Source organism: Neopsephotus bourkii, unplaced genomic scaffold (genome assembly GCF_033783945.1).
Source record: "Neopsephotus bourkii isolate Nb327-2 ecotype Australia unplaced genomic scaffold, CSIRO-AGI_Nbou_v1 NB_1572, whole genome shotgun sequence".
Lineage (NCBI taxonomy): Eukaryota > Metazoa > Chordata > Aves > Psittaciformes > Psittacidae > Neopsephotus > Neopsephotus bourkii.
This window is the reverse complement of record NW_026902048.1, coordinates 164,442-182,070: the sequence shown is the minus strand read 5'-3', so window position 1 is coordinate 182,070 and position 17,629 is coordinate 164,442. Positions and strand designations below refer to the sequence as shown.

Here is a 17,629-nt window from a genome sequence, read left to right as displayed (position 1 = left end):
TAACACAGGATATGTATTTATTGGCACCTGTTCCATTGTGTATCTGCACCCCATCCAGAGCAAATCCCAAACAGAACTTAATGACCGGGCACAGCTTCCCTGGGCACCCTCACAGGGAAGAGCTTCTGCCTAAGAGCTCAGCTCAGTCTCCCCTCGGGCAGGTTCAAGCCATTCCCCTTGGCCTGTCCCTACAGGCCCTTGTCCCAAGCCCCTCTCCGGGTTTCCTGTAGGTCCCTGCAGCCCCATTTCACCAGTGTTAGGCTGCAGGGTGAGGGTGGTGTGATGGTGGGACTGCTCCTGAGGCGGTCGGGTCCCTTGGGCTGTTTGAATCCTTCATGTGTGCTCTGAGATCATTCAGAAACTCAGGTGTTTCAGTGTTTGGAAGCGAAGGCTGGCCCACGCACTGCTGCTAGTGCTCCCAGTAAAGAATTAGAGCCAGCGTGGTGGCATTGTTGTGGATTTACTCATTTGCTTTTCCCTTAAGGGGGTAAACTTACTGACTTGAATTGATTTGCACCAAACCAGACCTGTCTGTGGTTTAAGGGAGGCTGAGCTCAATGCACTGAAGCCTTCAGAGCTGCTGCCCAGGGCTTGAAGCCAAGCGGCTTCATCCATCAGCCCAGCCTCCCCTCTGAAGGGCACGCAGTCAGCTCTCCGATGGCGCTGCGTGTCCCGGTTTCTCACCCACGGCTCGCCTCCACCCCATCGGCCTTGTTCCGCGGCCGAGCACTTCCTCCAGGCTGGGAAGGAACGGGTTCACCTCCGGGCAGGCAGTGACCGGCTGGGCCACGCTGCTTCCCCGTGCTGTCCTTGTCCCTGCACAGTGGAGCTGGCTGGGGAGGGGATCCCGGTGGGAATGGGGGGGAAGAGCCGCTTCCCGGTCCCTGCGGGCCACCACGGCCTGGGCACCGCGGCTTCAGCCGTTCGCCTGCGGCAGAGCCGAGCTCCGGGCCCACCCAGGCGGGCTCACCGGTAGCCCCGCGCTCACCACAGGCCGCAGCGAGCCCTCGGGGTTTCCTCCGCGCCCGGGCCCCGCTTGGCCTCAGCGCTCCGGGGGCGCTGGCGCAGGGCTCGGCCCTCACCGGCTCCTCCGGGCCGCGACTCCTCCCGGCCAGCAGGGGGCAGCCGCGCTCCGAGACGCACCCTATGGCGTCGTCATAGCAACGCTTGAGGCGGGGCGGGGAGGGCGCCGGCGTCGCCCCTTACGCAGCGGCGCTTCTGGGCGACGTGAGCGCTGATTGGTTAGATTTAAATCGCAGCGAGCGCGCCGGTGGCGGTTGCGGCAGAGCAGAGCTGGGCAGGGAGCGCAGCAGCCGTCGCCTTCTATCGCGACATGAAGGCAGCGTGAGTGTGATCCCGGCCTCCTTCCCCTCTCCCCCCCTGCCCGGCGGCGGGGGTCGGGCCCGGTGCTGCCCGGCTGGGACCGGTGCTGCCCGGCTGGGCCCGGTGCTGCCCGGCCCGGCCCGTGGTGGCCGCTCACGCCTCTCCTTCCCTCAGTAGAATGAGGACGCCGTGGAGGCCGGTGCCGAAGAAGCCATCGAACCCCTGCGTGAGGGATCCCGTGGGGGTGAGTGCGGGGCTCCGAGGGTTGCGGGGTCCCTCCGGAGCTGCGCTCCCAACGGGCCCTGTGCCCCTCTTCCCTCCCTGCGCAGGTGTACTGCAGGGTGAGGCCGCTGAGCCGCCCGGACCAGGAGTGCTGCATCGAGGTGATCGATGAGACCACGGTGCAGATCCACCCGCCCGAGGGATACCGGATATTTCGCAACGGGGAGTACCGGGAGGTAACGGCTGGCGTCGGTGAAGAGCTTGGAGGGGGGGACCTCGCCTTGGGGCTGGGCGGGAGGGGATGTTTTCCAGCCTGGAACTGAGGCTTGAGGTCCTTCACCCTGCTTTGTGCTGGCTTGGGGCATCTCTAGTGTGCAAATCAGCAGCTTTTGCTGTTAGAGAAGCGCATTTTCAAACCCAGAAAACCACCTAGAGCAAAGCCACCCATTGCCTTAACTATCCAATATGGTCTCTGTAGACAAAAAGGCTTCTTCTGCGGGGTAGAGGAAGGAACACAGGTGAAGTGGGAAGAAGCTCTTCCCTGTGAGGGTGCTGAGGCACTGGCACAGGGTGCCCAGAGAAGCTGTGGCTGCCCCATCCCTGGCAGTGCTCAAGGCCAGGTTGGACACAGGGCTTGGAGCAAGCTGCTCCAGTGGAAGGGGTCCCTGCCCATGGCAGGGGTTGGAGTTGGATGGGCTTTAAGGTCCCTTCCAACACAAACGAGGCTTGGGGTTCCATGAAATGTTTAGATTCCTTGAAGGACTAATTGAAAGAAACCAGCTCTAAACTGAACTAGACACAAATGAATTAATCCTTGATTTATCCTGGACGGATGTTTCCTAGGAAAGGAGGCTTTTGGCCATATGTGTGGTATGGGGAGCCAGAGCAATGTAACTCTGGACAGGAAAAATGAAGGCTAAAAATGATATATCTTCTATTTCTAGACACAATATTCCTTTAAAGAGGTGTTTGGCACCCTCGTTGCTCAGAAGCAGCTCTTTGACGTGGTGGCTAAACCTCTAGTGGAAGATCTCATTCGTGGGAGAAATGGTAAGCAAGAACTTGTTCTCTACCCCTTGCCTGTCTGCTGTGCAGTTTGTGTTACTGTGACTTCATGTGTCTCCAGGTTCCTTAGGTTGCCTGGGCAAAAACATGTGTATCTTGTTTGCCATGGACTAGTTGTGGTTCAGCATCCTCGGAAGCTCTTCTTGCCTTTTACTGCATCTAAACCCATTTATCTTTGTGTGTTACTTTACTGTGAACTGTTTAAAAGGAGATAGTGATTTTCCCAAATACATTTGACCCAGGAAAGATGGGGGGTTTGGTTATAACTGAGCTGTTTCTTGACACAGCAAGCAGGATTAACTATCTTTACTGTCCCTTCTAGGTCTCCTTTTTACATATGGTGTGACAGGCAGTGGGAAAACACACACCATGACAGGATCTCCTGGTGATGGAGGACTTCTCCCTCGGTGTTTGGATATGATCTTCAACAGCATAGGACCCTTTCAGGCCAAGCGATTTGTGAGTGGTTTTGTGCTGCATTCTCCATTCTGTTGCCTGTAACAGCTTAAACCCACTATTAAAGCCTTCTGTTCCAAGTGCTCCTGTCCACTCCTGTGGCTGGAGCACTTTAAAACCAACCAAAAAGAACCCACACCCTTCAGATTTGAGGAGCTGGGCTGAGGAGGCAACTAGGATGGACATTCCATGAAGGTGTACGGTGTGGCTGGCCTTATAATTGTTGCTCATTCTTCAATTAATAATGAAAAGAGGAAGCTTTCTGGGTTAGGGAATGAGATCTAGCCACAGGATACAAAGCCACAGGAAACCTTATCGAAAATGATATAGATGTGAGGCTTGTGGTCAAATATATCTGGATTTTGTTATCTAAATATATTGGAAATAACACTGCAAGTCTTTTCCTTGCTTGTGTGCAGCTTGGGAGCGTCTATGGGTTGTTATCTCAGAAACACCTAGTTTCTGTCGGATCTACTTCACGTTAGCTAGCAGACAATGAGGGGCATGAGGTGTGTTAGACATGGTGTGTGCCAGACAGCTTGATCAAATAATTTGGTTTGCTGCCCAACACTTATGTTCTCTAATGCTTGTTGCTGTATTGTCTGAACATACTCGCTGCTCAGGTGTTTAAGCTTGATGACAAGAATGGTGTGGACGTTCAGTGTGAAGTAGATGCCCTATTAGAGCGCCAGAAAAGAGATGCCATGCCTATTCCAAAAACTCCACTGGGCAAGTAAGTTGCTATTGTAACATGCAGAATCTATTGAATTCCTATAAATGTTATTCTGTTGTTGTGGTTTTAGCTTATCTTGGTCTCATTATCCTTTCCTTCAAAAAAAATAAAGACAAATGTTAATGGGAAGTTAGGGTATTGCATGGGGCTTGACGAGTCATATAAATGTTTTGATTAAAAGACTTGGAATCAGGTGACAGAAGTCTAACCCGAGTGTAAGTGAATTTACCAGGCAGGAATGCTGTGAAGTTAAACTTGGGGATATTCTGCAAAGGAGTGATTTGCTGAAAGGAGGATAGGAGTGTTGACTGGGATTTTGCAAGGCGTTTCTTGTTGACACCAAGTCCAGCAGTGTCAGATGGGAGTTTATCTACTTAATTTTCACACTGCTTTTTTTAATGGGGCGTCACTGGGTGTGCTGTCATTAGTTGCTGGTGTGAGCATTTCCCAACTCACAGCATGTAATCTGTCAGTAGATGTGCTTTTTCACTGCCTTGTCACTGGCTGCGGATGCTTCATTACAATCACTTCTTGTGTGTGTCCAACAGGCGACAAATCGATCCGGAATTCGCAGATATGATCAATGTGCAGGATCACTGCAAAGTGGAAGACGTTGATGAAGATAATGTCTACAGTGTCTTTGTCTCCTATATTGAGATCTACAACAACTACATATATGACCTCCTGGAGGAAGCTCCCTTTGAGCCTATAAAACCCAAGTTAGTTTTATGAATACCATTACTCCTACTTTAGTTGTGCTTTTGCAGGAGCTACAATATGGCTTTGCAGCTGGAATCTTGGCAAATGTGGCTCAATTCATGGGAATCATTTAAAAAAATCACATGAAAAAGGTGATGGCAAAGGAGGCCAGACAATAGTATTCAAGTGTGCCAAGTGCTGATGGCTGTTCTGCTGCTAAGACTTGGCACTCCCATCCCTGTTATAATGGGAGATTAATATGCAAATATTTAATTTGTTAGGCAGTGTGTTGTATCCCACTGAGATTCTAAATCTCTTCATGCTATTCTGTGAGTACTATTCCTAGCAGGCGACTGCCACTTGGAGTCAGCCATTCCTTAGCTGACACTTTATTTTCCTGGAAACAGTGTATTGGGTGGAAGTTGCTGTTTTGTTGATTTATAGTTAGTGCGAGTTTGCATAGGATTTCTCTTGATGTCAGTAGTTTCCCATGAAACCAGAAAGGGATTGTCTCATAAATGAAATTTGCGATATTTTGGGGGAAGGTCTGTACTCAACTGATGTCTAAAATTGATCCTAAAGTTGGTGAATCTTGAGGCTGTCAGAAAAAGCTGTCTGCAAAACAGACTTTGGATACATTGGTTTTCATCCTAAACCCATTAAAGCAACCCCCCTGCCTGCCCATTGGTACATGTGTTAATTAAAGAGTTGGCTGATTTACAAAGACTAACTAGAGCAAAACGTCAGGAGTTGTCTCCAGGGCACTGGCTGGGAAAGGGTTTGAATCTCTGGGAATGCTTTTTAAACAAGTATGAAATTATTGGCTTTAGTATTCTGCTAATACCCAAAAATCAGCCTATGAGGAGTCTTGGGTTGTTTCTATTTATGGAAACTGCAGTCTGTTATATGTGAAATGAGTTTTAGACACAAGATGAATGACTTAATATTTCTTTAACCCTGTTTTTTTGGTAGGTGGAACAATTGCAACACTCCTGTGCGAAATGGTGACTTTATGTATGTGCACAAGCATATTATTGCCAATACTGAAAAGTGACCTTTCCTTTTAGTAGAAGCAGAAAGCAAACTTGACCGGCTCTCTGTCTCTTCTTGCTTTCCTAGCAATTATAGAACACTGCTGAAGCCATCTTGCTTCTGTATGCATGTAGAAAAACAATAGCTACCACCCAAACCCATGATTTCTAGTAAGAATTGCAATTAAACATAGCTTCTCAATTAAAGCAGTAGCTGAAGTGTAACTAATCTTGGCTGAGTGTGTGTCCATGTACTTGCACTTCCTCTTCCATCTGCTGTATGGATAATTGACCTGTTCAGTCTGAGTTTTGTACTTAAACAAAAGAAAATTTCCATGACAATGTATTATACCAAAAACTCAATGCTGGTGGTGTCTATTTCTTTTGTTTCCTCTCTGTCCTTAAGACCTCCACAGTCCAAAACACTTCGTGAGGACCAGAATCACAACATGTATGTAACAGGATGCACAGAAGTAGAGGTGAAATCTACAGAAGAAGCTTTTGAAGTGTTCTGGCGAGGTAAGTCTTGCACTCCAACTTCTGAAATGCAGTGCAGATCTGTAATCCTTTACCCTAACATGCTGAAAACAGACTGGCTTTGCCAGGTGGCGAGCCTGTGAGGTAAAACAGGGCCTTGGAAGGATTGTTTCTGTTCTAAACAGGTCAAAAGAAGAGGCGGATTGCAAACACGCAGCTGAATCGAGAATCCAGTCGTTCTCATAGTGTTTTCATGATAAAGTTGGCTCAGGCACCGCTTGATGCAGATGGAGACAACGTGCTGCAGGTGAATTCCAGGGCACAGCTCTGCGTGTGTGTGTGTGCATGTAGGTTGGAAAAGGCTCTGAACCATAAAGCATGGCCCACCAAAACCACTCCTGTGTCTTGAGCGTTAGCAACTTCAATGTGAAGGAAATCAAAGTTATTGAATTTCAAGTCTCTTAACAGAATTGGTCTTCTCTTTGTAATGAAAGCAGGATGTTAAAAGAGAGCACAAAGCTGCTTATTTGGCTTTTACCTCTGCTGCTTTTAAGCAAAACCTGTTAATCTAAGAAGTGGAGGATTTGAATGAGTACAGTTGTATCTGTCTTGTGGCCCAGGACGAGGGGATCTGCTAAATTTGCCCACCAGAAGAGCTTGTGGTACCCAGCTTCTTGCATTAAGGGCTATAAGAACATGCTCAGACCTTATTTAAAGGCAGAACATGCATTCTTTTAAAGTGTGCATACTAGTTTAGGTCTGGGAGGTGAGGGGGAGCTCCCCACCCTGTTAAAAGGAATATGTTGCTGATCTTAGCCTAATGTAATTTTTCTTCTGTAACAGGATAAAGAGCAGATAACTTTAAGCCAGCTGTCTTTAGTTGATCTGGCTGGAAGTGAAAGAACTAATAGAACAAAAGCTGAAGGGAACAGGTTGCGAGAAGCAGGTATGTAACCACCTTTAGACTTCCTGGTAATTGTATGCGCTATTAGATCTACTCCTAGAAAAGATGTTGTAGGAAGAATTGAAGTGTTCTATTGTTTCATTTGATGACTTTTAAATACTCCAGTTTGGAAACCAGCAGTTTTTAGTAGCAGTTACTCTGATACTTCAGTTAATTACAGCAATTAGGTGTAACAAATAGAACTTAAATTGAGGCAATTTGTTCTTAAACTGCTAAACAGTTTAGCAATGTGATCCAGAAAGCTGCTTACATCATTGTTCTGCCTTGTGGGCTTTTTCTTTTTTTGGCTTTAAGGTAATATTAATCAGTCCCTGATGACATTAAGAACATGTCTTGAAGTCCTGCGGGAAAACCAAATGTATGGAACAAATAAGGTATGCAACCCCTTATCTAATCACCTATTGGCTTGACAAGCATCTGGCATAATGGAAGGTTTCTATGTCTTTCATGTACTTTATTTTCAGATGGTTCCATACAGAGATTGCAAACTGACTCATCTCTTCAAGAACTATTTTGATGGTGAAGGGAAAGTGCGTATGATTGTGTGTGTTAACCCCAAAGCTGAGGACTACGAAGAAAGCCTGGTAACTTCCTTGCAGATCTTACCCTGTTCTCTCCTTTTTTCATGTTTGTCACTGAATTCTTCTACTGAGTAGATGTGAAGAATAATAATTTCTGTTGCTTGGGCACTTCATTTGATCAAGTAGAAAATAACTTGAGCTGTGACTGTACAGTTGGTTTTATGGTCCCTTTGGGGGCTGAGGTTGGGAAGGGGTGACTGGGAAGGCTTTTGGATACTCCAATCCCAAAGTATCTAGTTGAGATTATAGCTTGATACTGTCTCTAATACTTTCATTGATGTACAATCTCACTTAGAGTGGCTTGCCTCTTGGTTAGTTTTAGTGTTCAGCTTGCTTTTGTTCTGTTGCAGCAAGTGATGCGCTTTGCAGAGATGGCGCAGGAGGTTGAAGTGGCAAGACCTACTGACAGACCCATCTGTGCCCTGACGCCGGGCCGGCGCTTCAGGAATCAGGACTTCAGAGAGGAGCTCCAACGGAAGCTGGAGATGAGGGGGGGCCCAATAAATGAAGGTAAATGCTAGAATACTGGGTGGTTACAACAGGTTTTTTCCTGTTGGCAGTTTCAGGCTATTTTAAAACAAATTACTTGAGCCTTGGATGTGCAAAAGGAGCTTAGCTTTGAGCCTCCTCTGCGATAGGCACAGTTTTCATCCAGCTGTGCTACTTGTAGCATAAACCTAGATACTGTGGAAGTGTTATTGTGATGAGTTGAATTCATGCTCCTATTATTACAGCCCCCGAAAGGAAATTGTGCTGGGGATGATACTTTGTTTCTGTATGCTTAGGGCTTCCTTTAGGAATTGGGAGTAGCCCAGAGGTATTATAGGGTAATGAATTGAGAACATGACATTTAATCTTGTCTCAATGCTGTCATGTCTTCTGGAAACCTCAAGTTCTCATTAATAATTCCAAGTTCTGTCTGCTTCATGATACTCTGGAATGAATGATGTGTGGCTGTGCATTGTCAAATGGGGTTTTTCTGTTCTGTAGCTTGCTGACAGACTCTCTTGGCTTTAAATCTTACAGAGACAGAAGAGCAAGCTGTTCCAGAACTGCTTTTGCAGAACTTTCCTCCCTGGCCTTCATGTGAACTATTGGATATTAATGATGATCAAACACTTCCAAAGTTGATTGAAGTCCTGGAAAAACGCCATAAAATACGGCAATTGTTGTCAGAGGAGATTGCCCAAACTGGTAAGTGTTTGAGCATCAGTTTGGAGCTAGATTTGGTGCCCTTATTACTACTCAAGGGATCTGTCCTGTATCTTCTGTGCAACATGACATATCTTGCCTTGATTGATCATTTAAAAAGCCTTTTCTAAGGTAATGAAACAGCTGAAAGCATTGTTGGTAGGAGAAAACCAGAAGTGCTTTTGATAATGTGGAGATACAGTGAGAACATAAAATATATCGATTCCCTTGCAGTGCATGCGTTTAAAGCAGCGCTACAAGATTTTGAGTCCAGTGTTGCATCCAACAAAAACTATGTTCAAGGAAAACTGTCTGAAAAAGAGAGAACAATAGCAGGGCAGAAAATGGAGCTGGAACGCCTGGAGAAGAAAATAAAAACGTTGGAATACAAGGTCAGTTTCTTCCTCGTCTAAAGTGAAGCACGTGTGTCATTTGGCAAGCTGCTTGGTGTCAGGAGTTGCTTGTAGGATGGGTGTTAGAAACAAGGTTAAAAGTATTTTGTGGGGAGCTCTTACTGAACGCTTTATGGCTTTCTTATGAGGTGAGGCTTTTCTTAATACATAGAGATGAGCAACTTCAGTTGTAAAATCTCTGAAACCTTGTGGAATGTTGACCACTTTCTGATACATTCCAGTATGTGTTAACAGTCAAATAGAACTGGCAGTTCTGGGCTTAGGTGGTTGTGCTTCTAAGAAGCATTGCCAAGTCCTTCCTGTCTTCCTCCAGATTCATATCTTGGAGAAAACGACAACAATTTATGAAGAAGACAAACGTAATCTTCAGCAAGAGCTAGAAAGCAAGAGCCAGCAACTGCAGCGTCAGGCTTCGGACAAGCGCAGGATGGAGGCACGATTGCAAGGCATGGTGACAGAAACCAGCGTGAAATGGGAGAAGGAGTGTGTAAGTACATGACTACATCTGTTAGAAATGTGTAATGGGGTGATGCTGGGTTGTGCCAGCCACCTTGGATTATGTGAGGGGTTTCCTGCTATAGTGGTCTTACGAGTGGAGATGTGTCTGGCTTTTAATTATGGACTCAGACTTTTTGAGCTTAGCTTTTCTATGTGTACAATGATATGATGAAGTCCTCAAGGACTTCTGATGCAGCTAGAGCAGCTCTTGAGCTCTATGTCACTTCATCTCAAAATGTGGGATTTGTTCTTTTGGGTTTATGGCACTCTAAGAAGTGATTCTCTTGTTCCATCAGTTGTCAGTAGAAGCCTCATGTCAGAATTTCACCTTTCTCCGCATGTAAAGTCTTGCTCAGTACTTGGCAAGCAATAAGGAAAGGAAATCTGAGGGATTAACTCTTACTACTGCAGGACTCTATTACTTCAGCATCGTTGCTAGAACTATAGATAGACATGTTCCTATTTGTTGTAATTTAGGAAGCAAAATGCTTATGGAATTAAGCATGGTATTATTTTATAATCTGCAAAGTCTGTCTTTGGCTTGATATATCGTTATTTCCAATAGCTTGTATCTCAGTGAGGAATAACTTTGTTCCATGTGGAATCCCTTCAAGCTCTCAGCACTATTGTGCTTTCCTGTAAGGTACTTCATGCTTTTCCTCCCATGTCTTTGTAGGAGCGTCGTGTGGCAGCAAAGCAGCTGGAAATGCAGAACAAACTTTGGGTTAAAGATGAAAAACTGAAGCAGCTGAAGGCCATTGTTACTGAACCAAAAAATAAGAAGCCAGAGAGGCCTTCACGAATGAGAGACCGAGAGAAGCCTGTCCAGAGATCAGTGTCTCCTCCACCGGCACCTGTATGTTGCCCTTAAAACACTTCTCGGTACAGGGAAAAGCACAGTTATAAAAATGAACTAAAGTGCAGGCCCCTTCTCTTTAGTGGCTAGAAAATACTTCCCAAGCACAGAATTTGGATGACTTAAACTTGCTTTGAGTTCTTTGTCTCCTGTTGTATTTATCATTGCTTTTTGTTCTTGCTTCTACCTTCTAATGCTACTGTTATTGGAAGAATGCCTGATTCTTAATGCTGTCACTGCAGCACAATACCTTTCCAAACCCATGAGCTTGAATTGGCACTCTGCACCTTGTCAGTGTTGAATGTTTTATTGCCTTGAAAGTTGACAGTTGTGTGTGTTCACTAATTCCTTTCCTGTTCTCTCTAGCCTCCTAGTACCTCTGTTACTCAGGTCCCTAACAGCCAGCGGCTTGTGAGCAACCCGCAGGTGCACAGACGTTCTAACTCTTGTAGCAACATTTCTGTGGCAACCTGTGTCATGGAATGGGAGCAGAAAACCCCTTTGCACAAGCCTACCAGTGGCACTTCTAATGCAAGGAATAGACAACAAGAACCAGAACAAAATAGAGACTATAACATCTCAAACAGAAGGCGAGGGATGTGCTGGACTGGAGTCACTGAGCTTCCCAGGCATAGAGATGAGCTAGAAATAGAAGAGGATCAATGCCACAGGGTTAGTGCTGCTCCTGTCAAAAGCTCAAAGTAGTGTTGCTCAAAAACTCATTACAACTGAGCACACCTAACATAGATGGTAGTTTCCCCCTTATTGTATTTCTTGCTGGTGCATTGATAGCCCTGTGAGGAGCTCTGAACCAGCTAGACTCTTTCTCTAGCTATAAATGTCCTTGTGTTTTAACTTGTGTCTGTCTCCTCAAACCTATCTTGCAGCCTGCAATTTACCGTAGTCTGGGCAGCTTAAAAGGTGGTCTTATGAGCCATGCCTGCAAATGTCTAGTGGAAACAGTGCTTGGGCAAACGTCTTGCTTGTGTAACTGTTAACTTTAACTCCCCCAGAACAGCCTTGCTTAAAATCTGCTAAAACTGGGGTGTTGCATACAGGTGGGAGACTTCCTTTTCATTAAAGTGATGCATGCAAATGTTTGATTCAGTGGCATCTCCACCACGTTACGGTGCTGTCACAGTGGCTCAGGTAAATCAAAGAGAACTGCACACCCCAGCCTCTAAGAGAGCTTCTTGAGAGGAGAAAAGTTAATCATGGTATGATTAATTGTTGAGCGTTCTCAAACTTCCTGGCACTTGCTGGCCCTTTGAAGTGAGGGACAGGCTTTTAAGCAAATGCTATTCCAATTAACTACTACATGAATTGCTGTCAGCAGGGAATGGGGTGTGATCTGTGCCACAGCAAAATGTGACCAGCAATAACGTGTCCTTTCTTCAGAACACAAGTTCCAAGGCACCTTGGCAGAAGGGTTTCATAAGAAAATCAACTGAAATAAGCCCATGCCAATTAGAATGTATTGAAATCATTGCTTTTTTTAATGGAAGATTTTTGCTGAAAGCACTGTTTCCCTATGTATGTATAATGATGAAGAGCTGCTTTAGACTTTTATAAGAGGTTTATCTGTAAAGGGTCCAGCCAATGTCAATGTCTGTTGGTCAAAGAAATCCTAATTGATGCTCGTCACGTGAGGATACAGCAGAGGGCACTTGCATTCATAGTTTTGCTCACCATGCTTCAGAGGTCTCCAAAGTGAGCATGTGAATGGAGCAGAGAGAGGCTGCAAATACTCTTTCAAAACCCTGTTCAAAAGTCTTGAAGGGACCCAGGTTTTTAACTGAGTTTCCAGAGTGTTCTGACTTTCCTGAGCACCTGACAAGAATGTTCATCAAATGGAAATGTTTAAACTTCTTATGGATTTCCAGCAGCTGAGTTGAGAAGCAATAGCACCAGCGCAGGGGATGCTGCTTCTGCTGTGTACTCAGTGTTAGGTTTTGCCTCCTTTAAAGGTGTTGGGAATCCATACCCTGCTTGCTTTGCTACCCCAAAAATCCATTTTGAATCGTGAATGCATCCATGGAAAGGCAATTTTCTGTCTTGTGGTTGGTTAATATGTTCATAGCAATTGGGTTTGATTTGGAAACTTGGGAGGAGCATTACCAAACATAATTATATCCCCCTTAAGGCGACCTTCTTAGGTCTGGAATTGGCAACAGACTGGGTAGCAGCTAAAATTCCCAAGAAACAGAAATTGGCAGAGAAAGAATCCATTAATAACCCCTTGCAAGGCTCTTTGTAATGGTGCCTTTCAGGATGCACTCTGAAAGCACTCGAGGAAGGAAGCTTTGATCTTCCCACAGACACATCTTAACCAGACCTGCAAAGCCCCCTTCTGCTAATGATACCCTGCGAGTGATTTCCTGTGTGCTGATTTCTCCTGATTCTCTTCCACTCTGCTCAGAGCGCACCTCCAGTTCGCCTCAGACACAGACGGTCCCGCTCAGCTGGGGAGAGATGGGTGGATCATAAACCACCTTCTAATGTGCCCACTGAGGCAGTCATGCAGCCTCAAGTGCCTCATGCCATCACGGTGGCAGCTGCAAGCGAAAAGGCGCTAGCTAAGTGTGACAAGTACATGCTGACGCACCAGGAGCTAGCCTCTGATGGGGAGATTGAAACTAAGCTCATTAAGGTAAAGCAAATGCCTTCGTTGTGGACTTGTGATAACTCTGTCAAAGCCCTTTCTGGTGTTACTGGCTTGTGAAAGGGTGTGTTTGGCTTAATCTGCTGTGAGATTTGAATTGAAAGTTCTGTCCTTCAAGGGAGCTTTTAGTGTCTGATGATACTGTTCTTTGTCATTAGTTTCTGTAAGCCGTTACAAACCCATTTAACTCGGTCGCTAGTTTCCCTGAAAGTAATGAAGTGTTGGTTTTTCCTCTAGTAAAGTGCAGTAATCCATTTGTAGTGAAAGATTTAGACTGATCTTGCAGAGTCAGTCCTGTTGGAGCGGTGCTGTTTCATCTCCAGTAGCAGTGTGAGTAACTTGCTGCAGTGATGGATGCTCGAATGCTCTAGGACACAATTTCTCGTAGTCAACTGACAAGCAAAGTGGTGAGAGCCCAGGCTTTGAACACTTGCAGTGTTTGTGTCCCACAATGCTGACTGTACTTACCTAAGGCAAATTGAGAGCTCTTTGTAATTTGGAACAAGAAGGTTTTGATTCATTTTTTCTCTACTCATAGGCCTTCTGATATTGCTTTTTCTGTTTGAGTTTAAAAAAGCCCTCACTTCTTTCATGTGTGTTCATGAAAACAGTTTCATGTGAAAGCCAGTGCTGTAGCAGTTGTGCTGATCTACTGACTGTACCTTGTCAACTGCTTTCTGCTTCCCAGGGTGATGTTTTCAAAACCAGAGGTGGTGGACAGGCTGTGCAGTTCACTGAGATAGAGACTCTGAAGCAGGAATCTCCAACTGGGTGAGTTGTGGTGTTAACTTGAGGTTCTGATGCTGCTGGAGCTGTGTGATTCCAGCAGTGCACATGGAACCGCTTCTGGTCCAAATGATTGGACAGGAAGTTGCTGCAGCTAACTTGAAATCATGTCAAAGTAATTTGGTGAGGCTTATAGCTACTGGAGCTGCTTTTAAGGCTGGGCTGCTGCTGAGAGCAAAGGATTTATTTAGGAAGTATAAAATGTGTTCTCTTGCATATGAAAATCTGCCAAAATACGTGATGCTTATAACTCTCTTCATACTCTTTCAGTCGAAAACGAAGATCATCACCTTCCAATCCTGACCAGCCTGAGGATGCTGCAGAATCAGAATGGACTGATGTGGAAACCAGAGTAAGCCTAAAAGGATGAAGGGGGTTATCTCATGCTTGATCTGGATGAGAATTTGGGGTAATGCTCGTAGCTGTGTTTTGGGGTTAGCCATGGAGACTGATTTTTGTGTGTCTTGGCAGTGCTCTGTGGCAGTGGAGATGAGGGCAGGATCAGCTCTCGGACCTGGCTATCAGCATCATGCTCAGCCCAAGTAAGTGCCTCTCTCCTTTTGTAGCTGGGGGATTGTGTTCTCTTTCTTAGTAACATCTAACATGGGAGAGCTTTCTTTTTTTTACCCCCCATTGACCTTGCTGCCTTTCCTAATTTAGGTTTGGGGTGCAGAGGCAGGATTGTTCAGTGTTGGAAGCTGGTGTTGGGATAGGCCTGTAGGAGACCACCGAGAAGACAACTTAGTTCTTCTTAGAACTCAGTATTCTGCTTACTGCACTGAATGCCAGAGTCTGATCTCTTGCCATCCCAGCTGTAAAAAGCTGGGAACTTGGATGCCTGGCATGTCCAGAGTGGAACAGGGCTAGGGATGGCAGTGACCGAGTGCTAATCTGTATTCCCTCTTCTGTCCCCCAGCCTTTATCAGATGCTGATGTAGTAAAGAATATTCATTTTGGATAAATTTAAGTAAGTTTCAGCATGGCTTTGGGAGGAGGCAGCTGGGGATGACCACAGGGTATATCTAATGGTTTACTTGAACACAGCTAATGTTCCAGTTGTTGCCTGCTCTGTCATTATAAAGGCACCTCCTAAGGAAGCTGGGCTCTAGTTGTGCTAGAAGAAACCTTCCCTTCAAAGGCATAGACAACAGCCTGAATTCTTCATGGCTGCCTTTAATGTGATGGGATCAGTAGCAGCTGCACCCAGGAATGGAAGTTTACCAAGCCAGCAGTCCCAGTTTCTAACAGAGTCCAAATGATCCTGCAGTCTGTAAGGCTGGTGCTAGCATCTGAGCCTCACATCCAACAAAACACTTCACTGACCGAGGAAATGCTTCAGATAGGATAGTTCTGTTAAACCAGAGGTTTCAGAGGAGAATTCAGTCTGGATTTGGCCTCTTGCAGCTAGGTGCTGGCACTGCTCTGGAGGTGTCCTGTTCAGCTCAGAGGAAGAAAATGCAGTTTTGCAGGACCTTTGCAGCAGGAGATAGGGCTGGAGGGAGGCAGAGAGTGTTTGTGAAGGCAAAATCAGCTAAACTCACTGTGTTTGGAACCCAGAAAGTTTAGAACTATGGCAGAAGGGTATTTTGGAGAGTATCTGAAAGTGTCCCCCTTTCAGATAAGGTGACAAATATGAGCCTTTCATCATGTTAGCGTATACTTTGTTACATCTCTTATTAGAGACGTGCTCAAGGTGGCTACTGCTACTTGCAGCCTTGCTACAGCCTTGTAGTATTGTAGTATATCCTTTAGTTTATCTGCATATTGAGTTGGAGCTTGTATTTAGTTTAGCTTATTTAATAACTTAAGCCTTTGTTTTATGCTCATAACTGTCTTAAGAAAGAAAGTCAAATGCATGTTTCCTGCTAGTATGTTTAAACTGTTGCATTTCCTAGCATAGGAAGTATGTGAGACTTGTGTATAGAGCAGACTAGGTAAGCAAGGCATTTATTGTTAAGGAAAACTGATGCTGTGTAAAACCTGGAAGTTATTTGTGGCTTTTCTCTTTCCTTTTCAGGCGAAGAAAACCGTGAACTTCACGTGTTACTGCATTGGATTCCTCTTGATATTGTCAGACTGATGTAATCTTTGCCACCAGCGATAAACCTGATGAAAACTGCTGTGCTATCCCCACAGGCTGGTGCTTTTATAACCTCCTGTGGTAGGCAATGGTTAAATGGGAGATACCTCTTGCAGTCCCAAAGAAGCATGTGCGTGGCTGTGTGTATTTTCAGTAGATATCAGGGGTTCTGCTGTTCCCCCCCCAGACTCCTGAAGAACCTTCTGTCTTGTATGTATTGAATTGTATCTTTATAGACTAATGACACAAGGCTTTTGCCTTGCATTTATTTTTCCAGCTTTTTATAGTGCAAAATACTTCTGGTCACTCTTCCTTGTCAGGTCCTCTGTTTCGAAGAGTCATAAATGCTGCTATTTATTTAGATGCAGTAATGCACTTTAAGAGTGTTTTTATGCCATTTCATATTTTATATTAACTAGCACTAGCTTGGTAACATGGCTTTCTTCTTGGAAGAATTACCTTGAATTATTTAATACTCCAATCAGCTTGTAAAAAACATTTCAATCTTCAGACTTTCATAGTAATGAAGCAAGAAAACGATGGGTAATGGTGACCTGACATCAGACCTACTTTATATTGTAGTGTAATTCATGTTTTACATCTGTAGATACAGGGTGAAGGGGTAATTTGCTCACAGACGCAGTGAGAACTTTATATATATGTCTCTGTAAACCTGTTAAAATAAATACTTCTATTCAGTGGCTCTTACAAAGCATGTTCTTGTTACTTAGGGGCATGTGAAGCTGCAGCAACTAAGATAAGCACCACAGCATTTCGACGGTGTCTTGTGCAGAGCTGGCAATGAAGGCACTTTTTGGGATGCATCTAAAGTTCAAACCAAGGAATCTGCTTGATTAATAATAAAGCAGATTATAATCATAGCAGATTATAATAATATTATAATAGCAGATTATTATAATCTGCTTGATCAATAATAACCCCAAGATGTGTTTTGGACAACCTTATATCTTTGTGTCTGCAAACTGCTTTCAGGGGCAGTTGGTTGCGTTTTGTGAGTGCCTTGTTAAAAGGTGTTGAAGCTTTGAGCTTTTTCCAGTGTATGAAAAAGCTTTTATTCCCAAGCAGTTTAAACCCCATTTTTCTTATAAATCCTAGGGGATTTCTTTTTTAAACACTTCTGAAGGAAAAGGCCCACAGCTGGAATGGAAAGCAGCACAGCAGCAGGAAGGGCTGGTGCTAGTGCTGTCCTCTGCAGTAGTCTTGGCTTTCTCCTAGCTGTAAGCAGGCTCAACCATAATCACTGAGAAAGCACTTGGTCTGGGGAACAAGGAGCCTTCAAAAAGCTGCAAGCAGAGATAACTCACCCTGTGTTGGCAGGCCTTTATCTGTGAGATGTGTGTTCAGGATGCTTTTGTTGCTGTTGTTTACCTCAACCTAGTCGTATTTATTGCCTGATTACTTGAATGCAATGTCTAGTAAGTCCTAACAGAAGCAGAAACAAGGAGAAAAAGCAGCCTGAAGAAATAGGTGGGTTTAGAAGAGGCTTTTGGGACCTTGGTGTTGGATCAGGCTGCTCAGGGAAGTGCTGGAGTCACCATCTCTGGAGGTATTTCACAGACATGTAGGTGTGA

General features: G+C 45.0%; 1 protein-coding gene across 6 annotated transcripts; it reads left to right on the top strand.

Moving 5' to 3' along the window:
• Positions 1-1,312: 1,312 nt before the first annotated feature.
• Positions 1,313-16,669, top strand: KIF23 (kinesin family member 23). 6 transcript variants are annotated; one of them, XR_009728103.1, is made up of 25 exons: positions 1,313-1,344; positions 1,498-1,567; positions 1,653-1,781; positions 2,490-2,595; positions 2,933-3,069; positions 3,690-3,799; positions 4,348-4,518; positions 5,471-5,512; positions 5,936-6,048; positions 6,192-6,313; positions 6,850-6,952; positions 7,265-7,344; positions 7,435-7,554; positions 7,902-8,061; positions 8,578-8,745; positions 8,977-9,134; positions 9,469-9,642; positions 10,330-10,509; positions 10,876-11,181; positions 12,929-13,159; positions 13,860-13,942; positions 14,228-14,309; positions 14,429-14,499; positions 15,362-15,580; positions 15,975-16,669. XR_009728103.1 is itself a non-coding variant. In XM_061371111.1 (24 exons), the coding sequence occupies exons 1-24, from the start codon at positions 1,334-1,336 to the stop codon at positions 15,988-15,990; spliced, it is 2,943 nt and encodes a 980-aa protein (XP_061227095.1). In that variant the 5' UTR covers positions 1,313-1,333; the 3' UTR covers positions 15,991-16,669. The 6 variants fall into 6 exon arrangements, 5 of the variants coding, with proteins under 5 accessions (XP_061227095.1, XP_061227097.1, XP_061227098.1 ...); XM_061371111.1 differs by lacking the exon at positions 15,362-15,580; XM_061371112.1 differs by lacking the exon at positions 15,362-15,580 and having other exon boundaries at positions 1,333-1,344; positions 1,501-1,567.
• Positions 16,670-17,629: the final 960 nt, after the last annotated feature.